At 41.4% G+C, this 19,292-nt stretch overlaps 1 protein-coding gene across 2 annotated transcripts in view; it reads right to left on the bottom strand.

The window, feature by feature from the left end:
* The window catches only part of ZDHHC2 (zinc finger DHHC-type palmitoyltransferase 2), a 69,179-nt gene that overhangs the window by 37,509 nt on the left and 12,378 nt on the right, over positions 1-19,292 (bottom strand). For both annotated transcript variants that reach the window (XM_060086029.1, XM_060086028.1), the window contains exons 2-3: positions 2,598-2,624; positions 1,391-1,485 (exon numbers count right to left, since the gene is read on the bottom strand). In XM_060086029.1, coding sequence (XP_059942012.1) covers positions 1,391-1,485; positions 2,598-2,624 — 122 coding nt within the window. The remainder of the gene's footprint in view (positions 1-1,390; positions 1,486-2,597; positions 2,625-19,292) is intronic.

A 19,292-nucleotide genomic window follows, 5' to 3' on the forward strand; every position in this document is an offset into this window, starting at 1 on the left:
TCCTATAGCATATTTATTGGCCTTTTTGAGCACTGCTGCATTTCAAACAGATTACTTCAGGAAACAATTCTAAGTGATGCCTAGACTTCTTTTTCTTAACGTTAGCCTACTAAAACGACATTATTATTACTGGAGCGGAGTTTATTTCTGTTCAACACCATGTACTAGACTAAGTGCCAAGGGTACAAAAATGAGTAAAACACATTCTTCTGCTTCAAGGACATTTAACCAGGATTAAACACCCAGAAACAAAAAGTTCGCCGGAACGATCTTTTCAAAATGCATATTTGAACGTATAACTCTATTTAAAACCTTCTGTAGCTGAAACTGCTAGTTGTCCTCCAATATCTACTCCTTCTAACGTGGTTAACATGGCCATTGAGAATAAAGACTAAATTTCCAGTCTTCTGTGCAATTAAATGCGGCCATAACACTAAGTTCTAAATGTAAGTGGAAATGGCATCAGCAACTTCCAGAAAGTCCTTAAAGAGAAGGACATTTACTTTGACTCTTCTTTTCTACCTTCTCTGGCCTGCTGTCTGGAATGTAGACATGATGGCTGGAAATGAAGCAGCCATCTTAGGCCAAGAGGTAATGTTGGGAATGGAGGCTATACATGTCAGAGCAACAGGATAGGAGCCTGGGTACCTGACAGCTGTAGACTAGCTACACTTTGAAAGTAGAGAAGATTGGGCTTCCCTGGTGACGCAGTGGTTAAGAATCCACCTGCCAATGCAGGGGACATGGGTTCAAGCCTTGGTCCGGGAAGATCCCACGTGCCGTGGAGCAACTAAGCCCGTGTGCCACAACTACTGAGCCCGTGTGCCACAACTACTGAAGCCCGCGCACCTAGCGCCTGTGCTCCGCAACAAGAGAAGCCACCGCACTGAGACGCCCATGCATGGCCCCCACTCGCTGCAACTAGAGAAAGACCGCACGCAGCAACGAAGACCCAATGCAGCCCAAAATAAAGTAATTAATTAACTAAAAAAAAAAAAGAAAGTAGAGAAGATTAGTTAAGTCGTTAATTTGTTGTTGTTGTTTCTGGTGGCTGACAGCCAACTAATGCACCATTAGTATGACAATTATAATAGAAATATGTCCACCTTCAGCTCTATCTTTTTATCTATCTATCCATCCATCCATCCTTGTGTCTGACTCTAAAGTAGAAATGGAACATATAACATATTTAATATTGTAAATATAATACTCATCCAGTACAAAAATAATATTTATCAAGTGAAAATTCAAGTATTTAATTAACACATTAATATAAAAATCACTACACTAAGTTTGCAACGTTAATAAAAAGACATAAAACTCATTCTTCAGACATCAGTATTACAGACTTCCATCTTTAGGACATAACTATACTAATATTTTAACTTACTTCTTTTGAAGGATTCATTGGTAATGTAAAGATAGTTTTCCAATACGACCAGACAAACATTGCAAAAAGTAGATGATAAGCAATCAGGCACACAACTAAAATGAGAGAGACAAAATTATCACTTTAATATGCAAGTACATACTAAAATCATGGTATTCACAAAAGATGTGTTTGTCCTAAAATAACCAAATAATTTAATTATTTAATTACTTACTATCCCATGATTAGAACCCTCCCATCTGTAGACAAGCCCATCTATCGGCAACATGGCTACGGGGACCTCTCCTAAGTTGTAAAAATAAGGCAGTTATGCCTGCAACTTTAAATAATAAACAAAGTGTTAAACGAACGTTAAAACGTTCAGGCTGTAAGAACTTTGCTTCACTAACAAAGAATAGCAAAAGCAGTTCCTTCTTGAGCTGTCTGCTTATTTTGCTCAGCTCGAGTCAAATCTGGTGGTCCTGTTTCAAGGACAGTAGTCTTAAACAGAGATCTTCTGAACAAAGAGAGATTTCCTCCAAGAACAGTTCAAGTTTCTTACTGATCACATAGGACAATTGTTACCAAAAGCATTCTGAATATTTTTTTAAGGTAGTGTACATAAACACACTTTGTGTGGTATTTTAGTCTTGAAGTCCTATGCAAAGCTGAAATATTAATTTTGTATACAGTGATAATGATTAATTCTGGATAATACATTAATATATAACTTACTTGTGTAAGATACAGTTGACTAAAATATGCTAATTTAATTTAAAATATAGCATGTTTGGTATTTTTAAACCTTAACAGCAATTTCAGCTTTTTAAAAGAAGCTGATATTCCTATTATAGAACCATTAAAACATTCAGTTACCTCATAAGGCACTTAAATCGGTGTGAGATGACTAGACCCAATGATATTTTTCATGAATTATATAGGTGACTCAGGTATGGGGTCAGACTCTGAGTTGAAACAGGAGATTGTTGATATTCGTGTATCTTGGAGCCATAAGAACCTTGGCACAGTGACTGCCATTTCAGGGTCAAGTTCTCTGCCAAGCGTCTGAGAGAATTCAGTCTGGGGACTGAGAGAATGAGACGCCTTTAACCCACCCTGACTCCAACATTCTCCAAGTATGACTTACTCCAACCAAATCAAAATGAATGCTATTTGTTTTTTCCAACAATTTTTAAAAGTTTAGACTGAAGGCAGTGATATATCTTACCTTGTTCTCCAATATTTTCCATGGACACTATAGAGATAAATAGAGAAAAGAGGCAATAGGTTATAAGAAGCTTATGGCAAACAGAGGGCCTGACAGAGACAGAAGACGCTTGAGCAGGTTAATAATTTGGCTCCTTTTCAAACCAACGTTCTTTAAATATTTGTTCAATGTTGTTTTGAGGAGGCACGAGCACTATGGGAGAGAGGTGGGGAGGGAAGGCGGTGGCCGCCCTCAACCAGGCCCCCGCTGGCGCTCCAGCCCTGGCTCCCACGCAGAAAACTAACCCCGCCAAGCGTGGCCCTGGCGGGTCTTACTCCTTTATCGATCGGTTTCTCGGGTTTCCTTCCAACTACAGAGCTCGGATAAAAGCTCTCCAGCTCATCACACTGCCAGCGACACTGATTGCTCTTTATAAGTTGGCAACCACCGAGTTAGCTTTCCAGAAGGAAAAAAATGTGTCCACGGCATACACTTCTCTTGCCGTATTTCTCAAAGGATGAATTCTTACGCCCGATGACTAACTGCTTCCTACTGTACAACACGGGGCCCAGACCACGTGCCTGAGGAACTGCCATCCCTGAAGGGCTGCTGTAAATATCGCAAGGTGGCAGGTGGATTGAGGACAGGGACCACAGAGCTCAAACAAGCTGGGACAAGAAGCCCCACTCCGGCAGTCTCCTTGCCTTCTGTGTTGTCTACTTGTTTTGTCTCCCATGTGGTGGTCATCCTCCATTTGTACTAAAAGTCTTTAGGAAGCTCTGCCTCTCTCAGTTGTAGCAAGGGAAGATTTGACTTTATTTATGTAGTTTTGTTCCTCCTTGGCTATTTAAACGGGTACAGTATTCCGGGCCTTTGTCCTGGAGTATATTTTCATTGCCTTAAGAAGCCCTGAAACCAGAGGGTAATGTTGTGAGAGATTTTTAAGATTACCTGATCCAACCAACCTCCTTCACAGGAGAGCTACTGTTTAGCCATTTCTAGACTGAGCAGGAGACACCGTTTTGGAGAGCAGCCCACCCCTTCCTGGATTGCGCTTAAGAATGACTGTACGATCAGAGGGTGCAGGAATGAGCCTCTTGCGGCTTCTACCTATGGAATCTAGGCTTCCAATCTGTAGCAATAAACAAAAATATAAATGGCAGACCTTCCTATGTTCTCTTTTAACCTAAAAAATAGATGATTTCGGGCTTCCCTGGTGGCACAGTGGCTGAGAGTCCACCTGCCGATGCAGGGGACACGGGTTCGTGCCCCGGTCCGGGAAGATCCCACATGCCGCGGAGCGGCTGGGCCCGTGAGCCATGGCCGCTGAGCCTGTGCATCCGGAGCCTGTGCTCCACAATGGGAGAGGCCACAACAGTGAGAGGCCCGCGTACCGCCAAAAAAAAAAAAAAAAAAGATGATTTCCAGATTTCTCACCAACCTTGATGTGGCTCCTTTAAATATTTCCTGGTCTTTCAATTTCCTTTTACCTTTCTGATCCCCATGATGGGACAGGCAGACACAGATGATCTTTGACTTACAAACGGCCTGTTCCACAAGTGCGCCTGTCCACCAGAGGCGAGAGTCACAGTGCACTTTCTCACAGAATACGTGAAGAGGTTAATGTGAGGCCAGAGGAAGGACCAACCTGTCTTTTCTGTCTGACCTCCACCTCTCCCTTCATGCATTTCTCTCCAGGCTCTGACTTCCCTGTCTTCAAAGTGCTCCAAAATTGACTACAGTTCTTCCTTGGATCAACATTTCTGCTCCTTCAGCTAATCTAATGAAATGCAAAAGCACTTTTAATTCATTCGTACATTTACATAGGAATGACCCTTAATGACCATTTCAGAGGTGCTGGTGTTTTAAAGAAAATGTATTTGCTAACCCATGACTCTAGCTGTCAGAACTGAAACAGTAAAACAAAATGACATTAAAAAAAAAGAAAAAGTACAGTTAGTATGAGGTGAGAAGTTTTTTGCCCTGGACCATTATTATTTTTTTTTAATAAATTTATTTATTTTGGGCTGCACTGGGTCCCCGCCGCTGCATCTTGGCCTTCTCTAGTTGCGGCGAGCGGGGGCCGCTCCTCGTTGAGGTGCGCGGGCTTCTCAAGTTTCAGAGCACGGGCTCCAGGCACACGGGCTTCAGTAGTTGTGTCACGCGGGCTTTGTAGTTGTGGCTCTCGGGCTCTAGAGCGCAGGCTCAGCAGCTGCGGTGCATGGGCCAAGCTGCTCCGCGGCATGTGGGATCCTCCCGGACCAGGGTCCAAACCCGTGTCCCCTGCACCGGCAGGCGGACTCCCAACCACTGCACCACCAGGGAAACCCTGGACCATTATTATATTGAGTGGATATGCATTCAAAGACATCTTTTTAAAAGCTATTTCTGCCCTTCACAGTTTGTTTTTCTCTTAATGTACTTCAAAATTCACAGATCTTCTTCTTTTGTTTTTTCATTTAAACAAGTTACTCGTGGATGCATGCTTATAGTAAATAATTCTGATAACATTTATAGAGTTAAATGTGAAAGTTCAAAAAGGCTGTATCAATTACACTCCCCAAATCGTGAGCCTATCCAATTTCCTATGAATGTAAAATGTCTTTAATTTTTGTCAACATTTTAGGCCAAAATAAAAAATCACTGTTTTAGTATTCATTTCCCTGATTACTAGTGAACTTTAAAAAATTTTTATTAAAAAATAAAATGATTGGCTTTTCCTATCTCTTCTGATTAAATTACCACTTTCCCATTGGTCTACTTCTCTTTTACTTATTGAGGGCCTTTTATATCGTACTCTGGGAAGTAATCCCATATTTGTTACATATGTTCCAAATAAAGTTGTGTATAACTACTTTCAAATGACTTAATAGGTTAGGGGCTTCCTTGGCCATCCAGTGGTTAAGACTCCACACTTCCAACGCAGGGGGCGCAGGTTCGATCCCTGGTTGGGGAACTAAGATCCCACATGCCGCATGGCGCAGCAAAAAAAAGACAATAAATACTAGCAAAATCTTATGGTTTATCCCTGATTAAATAGCAGTATCAAAACTTTCAAACTGACCTATTTCACTAACAGATGTATGGACTATACTTGGTTTTGCTTTATGATCTTGAGGAAATTAATGTTCTTTCAACCATGTTTACCTGTTTAGTAGGTCAATGGTTCACCTTGTAATTTTCAATTTAGTGGAAGAGTTGTCAATTTCAACATTTCCTTTCTCAGACAAAACCACATAGAATACAATGTTATTTTCTATCTTGTTCATAAATGACTGTTTAAGAAAAGGTTATAATTTAGCCACATATGTTTCCAATATAAATATATGGGAAATACAGACTCATTTTTGGAAAAAATAGATGGTAAGTCAAAAACAGATGCTAAGTCAAACGTAACTTGACTATTTACATCAACATGAGAATTAAATAGCAATACTGATCATATTTATGACAGATCTTCCAAAGATCTACTGGGTTTTAATGTGAATTTTGAGTTTTATTCAGTATAATTTAATTTTATTATTTCACAGAATTTCAGTTTGGTCTATTTAAAAATTATGCTGATACTTATTCTCCAACTACACACATATAGAAATTTCAGGGCCTCCCTGGTGGCGCAGTGGTTGGGAGTCCACCTGCCGATGCAGGGGATACGGGTTCGTGCCCTGGTCCGGGAGGATCCCATATGCCGCGGAGTGGCTGGGCCCGTGAGCCATGGCTGCTGGGCCTGTGCGTCCGGAGCCTGTGCTCCGCAACGGGAGAGGCCACAGTGGTGAGAGGCCCGCGTACCGCAAAAAAAAAAAAAAAGAAATTTCAAATCTTTTATAACCATCTTTAACATATTTTCTAAAAATGACTTTTGAGGTAATTTAATATAGTTATTTCTATTTTTATTAAAAGAAAATGGAGGCAGATGAGCTTTACTCCAAGTCACAATGAGTAGCACATTAGTTAATTCTATCTGAGAAATTCTTTTATTTTCAATTTTAAACTTTTATGCATGTGACAAAAATATTATGACTTGGGCTCTGCTGGATCTTATTAAAATTAATTCCTTATTAAAGCACAATAACTGGCATACAGCATCTGCCCCATAAATGTTTACTGAATAAAAAAGACAGAAAGTGCTTCCCTGGTGGCGCAGTGGTTAAGAATCTGCCTGCCAGCGCAGGGGACGCGGGTTCGAGCCCTGGTCCAGGAAGATCCCACACGCTGCAGAGCAACTAAGCCTGTGCGCCACAACTACTGAGCCTGCGCTCTAGAGCCCGCGAGCCACAACTACTGAAGCTCGCGCGCCTACAGCCCATGCCACTGCAATGAGAAGTCTGTGCACCGCAACGAAGAGTAGCCCCTGCTCTCTGCAACTAGAGAAAAGTCCACGCGTAGCAAAGAAGACCCTGTGCAGCCCAAAATAAATAAAACAAATAAATTTATTTTAAAAAAAGACAAACAGAAGAAAACACCATTAATTTGAATCATAAAAGTGGAATCCCAAAGCACACCTATGAGAAATGTTAATTCTTCCTTCTGTTGACTTGAAAATTTCAAGAACAAAGTTATTTCTTTTACCTGTCATCTTAGCACACTGTAGAAACTCAACTAGTAATCTGCAAAACCAAGAGTAATTGTATCTGTACTGACTGCTAGAATATATCCCCAGAAGTGAAGACAGTACCTCATTACACAAAGGAGACAGAGACGACCAAGTGGGTCATGATCCTCTAAAAATTAAAAGCTTGAAGAAGACACTGGCTTCAACTTGGCTTCAAGCAACTTTAAAAGAAGATAGAAAGGTTTTACACGTTTATAGGGTTTTTCCCTCCTAATTTTGGCTCTTCCTTAGTATTTTACTTTTTAATAGTTCAGTTTGTCAAAGTGAAGAAGAATCTTACTAAGCACAACCAAACTAAAGAGCAAAGGCTCTGGATAAAGACCGGCAAAGCTCCATCCTATTTCTGCCACTTGCTGGTTTACACAGTGATTCTACATATTTCATCACGAAGTGAGGGTAGTAATAACAACAGCAATATCATCAGAGCTGTTGTGGAATGAAAAGAGGTAATACATGTAATGTACCTAACACAGTACCTGGCACACAGTAAGCCCCCCAAATATACGAGCAATTATAATACATGATATTTAATTTTGCAAACACTAACTGTAATAGATAACATATAGGAAAGGGGACTACAAATGAAGAAAAATTACAAAGAGACAAGTGGTATTTGTACAGACCTTTGAAAGACATCAATGCAAAATTCTGACTAAAAATAGACTTTACAAAGTGAAAAATAAAAGGTGAAAAATAACTTAGATCTCCATATCTTGCCTTTTTATATAGATGTGTCATTCCAGAAACGTGATAAATAAAAATGGTGGTACTCATCCTTACACAGGGTAATGATGAGACATAAAAACTTCATTCCTGATGTGGCAGTCAGTCCATGTGAGAACTTCACTAAACGTGAGAAGATCTATTTTGGATGTGACACAATCTGTTCAACTTAATGAATAAGAACAATGATTTTTTTTTAAAGGCCTAAATCTTATATTCATTCCAAAAAAGTTAGATGCAATTTACTCTTGGGAATAAGACCACTGCTGTTATTACACTAAAATATTTACCCTTCATACATATGGTGACCATCTAAATACATACAATAGTAACACCACGGGTCACGATTTTAATTTTCATTTCAAAAACTTAACTGCCTAATTTTATCTTGGATTAGCCTAATGTCTTTCCAGTTCCAGAGCCGACAATGATAATATGCTGCCTTAGAGATCTCTAACTTTCAATCTACCTGCAGGACTTAACACTCCTCCCAGATTAAGTGCAGTACAACCAGGCAAAAAGAACTCTGCCTTGTTGAAAGATCCTAAAGAACTGAAGTACTTTCTTGGCACTGGTGGTCTATTGGAAGAGAGAAAGTGGGAATGATAAATTATTACCAGTGTCCGCAAGAATGTTCCTTTTGCCAAGAGCAAAATGAAGGCCTTTAAGAATTACATCTTGGGGCCTCCCTGGTGGCGCAAGTGGTTGAGAGTCCGCCTGCCGATGCAGGGGATACGGGTTCGTGCCCCGGTCTGGGAGGATCCCATATGCCGCGGAGCGGCTGGGCCCGTGAGCCATGGCCGCTGAGCCTGCGCATCCGGAGCCTGCGCGTCCGGAGCCTGTGCTCCGCAACGGGGGAGGCCACAACAGTGAGAGGCCCGCATACCGCAAAAAAAAAAAAAAAAAAAAAAAGAATTACATCTTGGAATCTGGAACTGTCAATATAACTGCAAGACTGGTAGGTCGGGTGGCCAGTTGTGTTTTCTGGCCACCCTTTCTGCTAACCCTCCTCCTCCCTCATTAATCATTCCTCTAAGAAACAGAGTGGGGCATTAGAGAAAAGGCTGATTGGTCAGCCATCAGTTTAGAATTGACGCATGATACTTTTGTTGTAGTGCTGATCTTTAAGAAACTCTTGTGTAAAAATAAAACAGGTAAAACCAAAGTTGAAGAGTCAGACTGTCAGCCAAAGTAGTAACCCCTAATATACAAAAGGATGAAAAACTGCTTCTTATTCTAAACCTGACTTGAGTAAACATCCTGAAAAATGCATACAAAAAAAATTTAAAGGTATACATCACTTATCTCTTCCACATGAATTATCAAGCAGTCGTTTAATCCAGGGTTCAGTAAACTACAGTCCTCAATCCAAATATAGCCAGCCACCTGCTTCTGTAAATAAAGTTTTCTGGAACAGAGACACACGCGTTCATTTACATGGCTATTTCTGCGCTACAATGGAGAGTTGGGTAGTTGTGACTGGAAGAGTATGGCCTGCAGAGCCTAGAATATTTACTATCTGGCCTTCTATAGAGAATGCTTTTCAACCCCTGTATAAATATCGTTCTCCAGAGAAACAGAACCAATAGGGGGTGTGTGTGTGGGTGTGTGTGTGTGTAGAGAGAGAGAGAGGGAAGCCGGAGGAGGCAGGAGGCAGGAGGGAAGAGGGAGGAGGGAGGAGGGAAGGAGAGAGAGAAGAGGGTAGAGAATGAATGAATATGAATTTTAAGGGTTGGCTCACAGGGTTATGGGAGCTGGCAAGTCCAAAATCTACAGAGCAGGCTGGCAAGCTGGAGAGCCAGGGAAGGGTTAATGTTGCAGTCTTGGGTCTGAAGGCAGACTAGAGGCAGAGATGCTTCCTCTTCAGGAGACCTCAGTCTTTGCTCTTAAGGCCTTCAACTGATTGGATGAGGCCCACCTACATTATGAAAAGTAACCTGCTTTACTCACAGTCTACTGATTTAAATGTTAATCACATCTAAAAAATGCCTTCACAGCAACAGCTAGACTGGTGTTTAACCAAACAGCTGGCCCCCACAGCCTAGCCTAGTTGACACATAAAATTAATCATCACACCTTGCATCTAGAATCTAATTTTATTCTAGAAATAGTTTACTAAGAAGACATGTGTTGATCTTCTGTGTAAGTTCTGAAGCCAAGTTCATTATTTACTGTAAATTAATAAATTGGAATTATAGTTAGCAAAGTAACTACATAAACTAACTCTATGGATCTGCTAGAGGGAAAACAATAATGAAATCCTTCGTCATACTCTAAAAATTTGACTGCAAATAATCCTATTCAAATTAACTTTATATATACACCCGTATGATTCCCTAAGGATGCCATCCAACCCTATTTTCTAAAGAGCTCTAAAAATATTAGAGCCGATTTAGTCTAGATTGATTTAAATTCAATCTTGATTAAAAGCAAAGGTTCACCTCAAAGATCCTTCCAGTCCTATATTTTACCAACTGATTTTTTAAAATTTTGCTTTGGTGATTATACAATTGAGAGTTTGCTGTCAAAAATGTTATCTATTGATAAGTAGCAGCCTACCACTGTTAGTCAGTAACTTGAATCCAGTTCAACTTTCAGTCCTAAGTACGTCCAAAATCCAAAACTTCAGATACTAAGACAAGCCTTCATGGTAGGTAAAAAAAAAAAAAAGTACTTTCCTCCTTAAATTAGCAAAGAACAGTTACATAATTTTTTCCAAAACAATCTGGTTTTGGGGTGTTTTCATCACAAATGTATACTGCTGTGATTTTTTATTTCTTTTCTTAACCTGAATATTCTTTTTCTTGCCTTCAAATTCAAACTCTGTTTTGGAAGAATAATTTACTTTTATTGCATAAACACAGTATCTTCTCTGTATAAATCCACTAGGGCAGTCTGACACAGATATACCTTAGCCCCATATATTCAGTCTGATAATGAAGAACACCAAAAGTAAAGAATTGGTTGTAATGAATGAATCTGAAGGATAACTTTAGAGCCAAGCTCTATTTTTTTATACTTATCTTTAACTCATTTATTGAAAAACAGTCACTGACTCTACCATAGTTACACCACTGAGGATAAAAGGTAAATGAGACGCCATCCCTCTGCTCAAAAAGCTTAGAGTTCATGGGGCCATTTCACATAGAAGTTGAAACTAACAGAAAAAACAGGGAGATTAAAACAGTAAAACATTTTCAATTAAGAAACAGAAGCCCCTCAGATTCAGAAAATTAAGATGAAAACAGGAATAGTGCTACAAATATACTTTAATATCTCCTGTCCTAACATCTCTCCTTTGACCTCAAGTCTCTAGCTGCCACCCCATTTTTCTGGCCATTTCACAGGAAAACTTATTTTAACAATCATCCAAACGCACTGCCTCTACCCCCTAATTTCTTTTTTAAAATTAATTAATTAATTACTTTATTTATTTATTTTTGGCTGCGTTGGGTCTTTGTTGCTGCGCGCGGGCTTTCTCTAGTTGCGGCGAGCGGGGGCTACTCTTCGTTGCGGTGCGCGGGCTTCTCATGGCGGTGGCTTCTCTTGTTGCCCAGCAAGGGCTCTAGGCACGCAGGCTTCAGTAGCTGTGGCTCGCGGGCTCTAGAGCGCAGGCTCAGTAGTTGTGGCGCAGGGGCTTAGTTGCTCCGCAGCATGTGGGATCTTCCCAGACCAGGGCTCGAACCCGCGTCCCCTGCATTGGCAGGTGGATTCTTAGCCACTGCACCACCAGGGAAGTCCCTACCACCTAATTTCTTGTTACTTCCTCGACCACCACCAAGTGGTTCTGCACCCGCAACATTCCACTGCTATCAGTCCTGTCAAGGTCACCAATACCCTCCCTAATTCTTGGTACTCAAGTTACTCTAACAGAATTAATTACTCTCTCTTTGAAATGCTTTGTTGAACTGACAGTGAATTCTTTGGTGAAACCGGCCAGTGAAAACCCCTTGAAGCAGAATCCTTTGCCTTTTCAGCTACTTTCCAAGAAGCACTAGTTCACTTTTAATGTATTAGAGACCAAAATTGGGGCAGTAGGAGAAACACATCAAATCATTCCCATGAACACTGGTGACACTGCCGCTAGACCATTTTAATAAGAGAAGCCGCCGCAATGAGAGGCCCGCGCACCGCAACGAAGAGTAGCTCCCCGCTTGCTGCAACTAGAGAAAGCCCGCTCGCAACAACAAACACCTAATGCAGCCAAGAATAAATAAATAAAATAAATAAAATTTTAAAGTAAATAAATAAATAAAAATAAAAACTTGGGGCAAAAGTCATTCTACAAGTAGAATCGGTGGGTTTGTAGGAACTGTTTTGTCAAGGACAGGAAAGCAGTTTCAGAACAGAAACAAAGAATAAGGGAAGGCTTCACATCACCCGGACCCGAAAACACATGGTTTCCAATGTGGGCTCTCACGGTTACATAAAAGCCAGACCTCACAATCCCAACCACAAACACAGGCCAGACAGTCTACATTCCTTGTCAGATCCCCATACGGTTCCTTAAACACTCATTTGGCAATAAGAAAACCATGGTCTCTTTTAAAATGTCAATTGATGTCATCTCACTGAAAACCCTTCCGTGGCTTTGCACTGAATTTACACTAAAGTCCAGTCTCCTTACTCGGGCCTCGGTGCGCCAACACACTCGGGCTCCTACCCGCCTCTCCAAGATCACTTCTCATTGCTCATCCTCTTGCTCACTAAGCTGCAAACAGGCTGACCTTCCAGAACACACTAAACTTTAGTGTCTTCACCCTCTTCACCTGCTGCCACTCCTGGCTCACGCCTGATCATCCTTCAGCTTGCAAGTGACAGGTCAGTTTCTCACAGAGGTCCTCCTGTCCAGTACCCAGCTACAATCCTTACCACCACACACTGTTTCTTTCGTAGCACTTAGCACAGGCTGTAATTGTTTTTATTTGTTTCTTTTCCATGTCCTTCACTGAGGTCTGCATCCTGGCTCTGTCCAGTTTGACGTTTTATCTCTGCCAAATTACTTATTCTCTCCTCAGTCTCATCTCAATATGTATCTCATTGGGTTGTTTTGAGAATAAAGTAGGTAATGTAAGTAAAAACACCTCGAATAGAAGCTGGCATATATGAGGAGCTCGATAAATGTTAGCTGAATATGGAGCATAAATAAATCACGAAACAGTGAAACCTTAAGAGTAGGAGTTCCCCAAGGTTTAGTGTTAACAGTTGTATAAACAACCTGGAGAAAGAAGCACACCATGCATTTTTAGCTTGCTGTAGTGCTACAATTTTCTGGACAGTGAAATGCCAAGTTCATGGAAATAAATTGCTGGAAGAACTTTTGAGCGTGAATAAGCAGAAAAATGCAGGTAAATTACCATGTCGGCAAATTAACATAATGAGAAAACACTAAACCAGTGAATTTTAAAACTACATTTTCGGGCTTCCCTGGTGGCACAGTGGTTGAGAGTCCGCCTGCCGATGCAGGGGACACGGGTTCATGCCCCAGTCCGGGAAGATCCCACATGCCGCGGAGCGGCTGGGCCCGTGAGCCATGGCCGCTGAGCCTGCGCATCTGGAGCCTGTGCTCTGCAACAGTGAGAGGCCCGCAAACCACAAAAGCAAAACAAAACAAAACTACAGTTTCTTTCCCTACTTCTTCCAGAACTCTTTTCCTCTCACCTCCACCCCCATCCCCACCCCACCAAGGCCTGTCCAGGTTCTGATAGGGTCTGGCATGCATCAGCATCTCAATGTGAGGAGTGGAGGAAATTGTGTAATTTGGGAAGAAGTAGGATTTCCCAGGTGGTCTGATGCATCCCCCCCGCCTCTATCCCAGGATTTATATCTAACAAACTATACTGATCTAAACTAGATGTTTTGTGTGCTAGAAATTATCAAACAACCATGGAAAATGGTCAAGGAGACCTTCTCCTGAAGAATGGCACAATGCAACATCAAAGAAAAAAAAAATGAACGGCAGTAAACCAGTCAGTATAAACCAAGACACAGGAAGAACAGGAACCTTAAGAACAGGTTATGATGTCCATTGACAGAGGAATGGATAAAGAAGATGTGGTACATGTATACAATGGAATATTATGCAGCCATAAAAAAGAATGAAATAATGCCATTTGCATCAGTATGGATGGACCTAGAGATGATCACACTAAGTGAAGTAAGTCAGAGATAGACCAGTATCATATGATATTGCTCATGTGTGGAATCTAAAAAAACGATACAAATGAACTTATTTACAAAACAGAGTCACAGATGTAGAAAACAAATTTATGGTTACCGGGGGGAAAGTGGGGGAAGAGATAAATTGGGAGATGGGGATTGACACATACACACTATTATATATAAAACAGATAATGGACAAGGACCTACTGTATAGCACAGGGAACTCTAGTCAATATTCTATAATGGCCTATATGGGAGAAGAATCTAAAAAAAGAATGGATATATGTATAACTGATTCACTTTGCTGTACACCTGAAACTAACACAACACTGTAAATCAACTATACTTTAATAAAAATTAAAAAAACAAAAAAGGGCTTCCCTGGTGGTGTATGGTTGAGAGTCCGCCTGCCGATGCAGGGGACACGGGTTCGTGCCCCGGTCCGGGAAGATCCCACATGCTGCAGAGCGGCTGGGCCGTGAGCCATGGCCGCTGAGCCTGTGCGTCCGGAGCCGGTGCTCCACAATGGGAGAGGCCACAACAGTGAGAGGCCCGCGTACCGCAAAAAAGAAAAAAAAAAAAAAAAAAGAAGAACAGGTTATGATCCAAAAGGTTATGCAAGTTGTATGTTATCTGGATGGTCAGGCCTCCATACCAGCCATCAAAAGCCTTTCTAACACTTAATATACCTGAAACAATATTACAAAACTGTGAATTAACAATATTACAAGAATTAGCTACGCTGTGTCAGGGGAGCCTTTTTGAGTTCGGAACATCCAAACTCACCTCCCTTCCACCAGGGTAGACAAGAGGCTGCCTCATTCTCTTCCCCTACCTGCTGGGCTATGAGAGCAGACGTTCCGCCCGCCCCAAGTCTTCAGTGATGACTCCTGTATCGGTCTGGGAAAGTACCACAGACTTCGTGGCTTCTTCATCAGACAGCCATTTCCTCACAGTTCTGGAGGATACAAGTCTGAGATCAAGGTGTTGGCAGACTGGTTTCTTCTGAGGCCTCTCTCTTTGGCTTCTGGATGACCATCTCCTCCCCGTATCTTCACATAGTTTTCTCTCTGTATATCTTTAGAACCAAATTTCCTCTTCTTACAAGCACATCAGTCATACTGGATTAGGGTCCACCCTAATGACCTCATTTTAACTTAATTACCTCTTTAAAGGCCTTATCTCCAAATTCGGAAGTCCTGCAGGTTAAGACTTCAACCTATGAACTTGGGGGAAGACACAATTCAGCCCAAAACACTCTCTGAAAGAAGCCTGCAGGTCGAGCCGGGTGAAGGCTGGGTCGGGGTGACAGGGCATCACTGGGCTGGTGGGGGGGGTCAGATGACAAGGGGCAAGAATAAACTGCAGGAAGGGAGTGTTGTGTTAAATGTTTACTCTATGCCAGGAATTGTGCTAATTTTTTTCAAATGTTTATCTCATTTAAACCTTACAACAATCTGTAAGGAAGGTATTATTATCATAATGTTAAAAGCTGGGAAAACAGTCTCCCAAAAGTAAAATAACTTTCCTAATGTCATTAAGTCATAACCTGTGGTGCTAGGATCTACACATTAGGTCTGTCTGACTCCAAAACTCTTTCAAGGATTCCACCTGCCCTCCCAGGATGTGTGACATCTGGCGCTCCCGACTGCATATCCCTTCCAGGCTTCTTTGTCCTGGGCAGCTGTTCCTTTTCTGGTTGCTCCCACACAGTGGCCCCTCTGTGTTTAACACCTGGGCCGCTACCTGTTACGTGTGATGAGGGATGCTCTGGAGATCAAGGTTCAAGACGTCCTCTTTTTGTCACCCTTCCTCCACCAACCAACCTAAACATAACCTGGAAACAGGTCATTTTACAAACTTTGGGCACAAAAAAATTCAAATATTTGGTTATATTTCAGTGCTGAGTGCTTGGCTTTCCTGAGTTCTCAATTCAAGAGCTGAGGAAGGAAGAGCTCCAGGTTCCGAGGATAAGAGTGAGATGGTGATGCAGGGAAGATGAGGAGGGGACACTGGGACTCCTGACCCGCCTTCTCAGTAGCAGAGGGAAAGATCATTCTTGAGGTCAGTACAGCCCAGGTACACTCCCTTACGGGAAGATCCCTCACTGGTAGAAACTGGCAACGAAGAGTGAGGGAACATACATCTGTCCCGGAAAGGGAATTTGTTAATTCCTACCGTTATCAAAATTTTCCAAGTTAGAAGTTCTTCTCTCTCTCTCTCTCCACATTTCTTTGGCAATTTGACCAAATCGTTGTTCTCAATACCTAAGAAGCTCTACTCTGCAGAAACATTTGGTGTCAACTCTGACTTTCCCAACTGAAGGCTGGGAACACACCGAGTGTTTGTACTTAATCATTAGGGATGTGTGGGTCTTCTGATTCATCAGTTTTGAAAGGGGGATGAAGATTCTGTCTCACTATTATGGCCCTGAAAAAACTCACGGCCACGGCCACTTTCCTCTCGGCAAAGAGAAAGACAATTCCTGACTCGCTGAGTGTACTAAGCAGTACTGTTAAACAAGGGACTGATCTCAGGGCTGGTCCCTGGCTTAGTGTACTCGCTTCAAAGCTTACTCAGTGGAATCCTATAATCCCTCTGTCTCAGTTAAAATAGAGGAGATTCCCAGTGCCAGCAAGTTGTACAGATTTCAAGGCAGGTGAGTTTATTTACCCTGTTAGACAGAATTGTACGGGTCCCCCCGTCTTCCACACGTGGCTACAGCTCAACTCAAGTTCCAGCAACGCCTGGGTCTTTTCAACGCCAGTCTTCTTCCTTGCCGATTCCACATGCCCTTCTTTGGCTTGGCCCTGAGAGGCATGACCGACTCCTCTGAATCAGGCAGGCTGGTGTGAACAATACACCTTCAGCAAAGTTCTCCCCGGTTCCCAAATAATGCTTGTCTACTATTGGGGGAAGGTCAAGCAGAGACTTTAAATCCTGAAAACATCCCCCTCATTAGTCAGAACCCAAATTTTAGAACTGGAAGGGCCTTAATGATTATTTTGCTCAGTGTAACTACTCACCTTTCTTATATATGTATGTATTTATTTATTCATAGTAAGCAAAATTCCCACTTGTATTTTGGTTATTTCAGCATTTAAAAATACACATATAAGATCAGATGGAAACACTTTTTGTAGTGTATTTTTTAATGTTATTAGATCAATCCCTTATTACCTGGTGTACTCAGAATTATCACAGAGGACAATACTGTGAGAATTTTTTTTTTCACTACTGAACATTAGCTTTCTGATTTATTAAGTGAAAAATCAGTGCTTCTTGTGTGCTTCTCCATGGAAACAGATGACCTTCTAAAACTATCTCCCGGGGTTAGCAGCTCCATGTTGAGTACCAAATGACCAGGGCACTTATAACAGAGCACATATAACATATTTAAAAATTAAACCGATATTTCTAGGTTCATGTAAATTATCTGACACTTCTATAGTACTCCAGAGAAAGACACGAACGGTACAAAGCTGTAATTCCAACCTTTGTGTTTATCATGCTCATCAGAATAGAATTTACAGTGGCACACTTGAAGGGATGAATTAAAAGACTTAAAACAACATTAGCACCAGCAGTTATTACTGCAGTGGAGCACTGAGTCGCAGTATCTATTAAAACATGCTAAGGTATTAAACTGTTCACTGACTCACCCTTCTGTGCTGGGTATTGAAAGGTGAGTCAGTATTTTCTTTTATAACTTCACTGTCATATATTCATGAAGTAAACTTCTCACACACACAATCTTTCTTTGATCTCAGCTTGAATTACAGTGTGCCTTGTTCCTCTTACTTGCAGCAAATCATACCCTTACTCTATACTGCATTTACCAACAGCACCAGCACGGCCCGCTGGACAGTAATTGCAGTGATAGTACCTATATTCAGTTGCAGCGAAAGCAAATTTGACATAGTTGTAAACTGGCAGGTCACAGATGAAAGACGGGTCCTACTACTGCTTAAGGCACAGTATAAGAGCACAATAGTATACAAGTACCACCTAATTATAACTAGATGTATTCATTAATGTAAACAGGAAGTTCTACACCATTGTGTACAGAACTAAGACAGTCATCAATACTTGGACTGAGTCCCTTTCTCTGCTCAATGTGTGAGTTGCATCTCATGTTTCCTACTTGTATCTCTCCACAAATTAATGTGCTGATTTTTGCTTTCTGTTCCTGAAACCATTGTCACTTACTCTAGATCGGCAGGCAAAACAAATACCCTGATATTCATTCATGAATCGTGTTCACTCCCTGTGCTGTGTATAAGGACATAGCTCATACTAACACCATGGGATACTGACGCATCCACAGACACAGGTATGTTTCCTCGACTTCTCCCCACCAGCTCATGCCACCAGTTCATGTTTACCCAGTATATGTACCATTTAAACTCATAACATGTTGCTCTTTAAAAAGATAAAATTTCTACCAGTTATCATTAGTGCTCTGGTTACCCAAGAATTGTTGTTGAATTTTAGACTACGTAAAGTAGGCCAGCAGCTCTCAACATTTCTGCCTTGGCCGTATCTGATGGCCGGTGTTCTCATGAGGGACACAGTCCCTAGGAATGAAGAAAGCTACTGCATGGGCAAAATGAAGTTGCTCACAATTCCCTGACCACCAGCTTTCCTGCTGCACTGTGAAAGGGCAAGGTAGTTAAAAACTACTCCGGTGACATTGAATATGGACATCACAGACACTTCCAGAGACCTTCAAGTTTAGATATGTTTACAAGGGTATATACAGGCTTCTCTGGAATCACAGTTCCATCAAAATCACCTGCTCCAAGAAAACAGCATGGCAGGCCTCAAAAATTAAACACAAAATTACCATATAATCCAACAATTCCACTCCTGGGTATAGACCCAAAGAACTGAAATCAGAGACTTGAACATGTATTTGCAGACGAATGTTCACAGCAGCACTATACACAATAGCCAAAAGGTGGAAACAACCAAAATGTTCACCAACAAATGAACAGATAAACAAAATGTGGTATATAATACAATGGAATATTATAGGTCATTAGGAATGAAATTCTGACACATGCTACAACATGGATAAACCTTAAAGACATATGCTTAAGTGAAATAAACAGACACAAAAAGACAAATACATGGTTCCACATATACAAGGTACCTAGAATAGTCAAAACCATAGAAACAGAAAGTAGAATGGTGGGTGCCAGGGGATGGGGGAAAAG

Source organism: Mesoplodon densirostris, chromosome 20, assembly GCF_025265405.1.
Source record: "Mesoplodon densirostris isolate mMesDen1 chromosome 20, mMesDen1 primary haplotype, whole genome shotgun sequence".
NCBI lineage: Eukaryota > Metazoa > Chordata > Mammalia > Artiodactyla > Ziphiidae > Mesoplodon > Mesoplodon densirostris.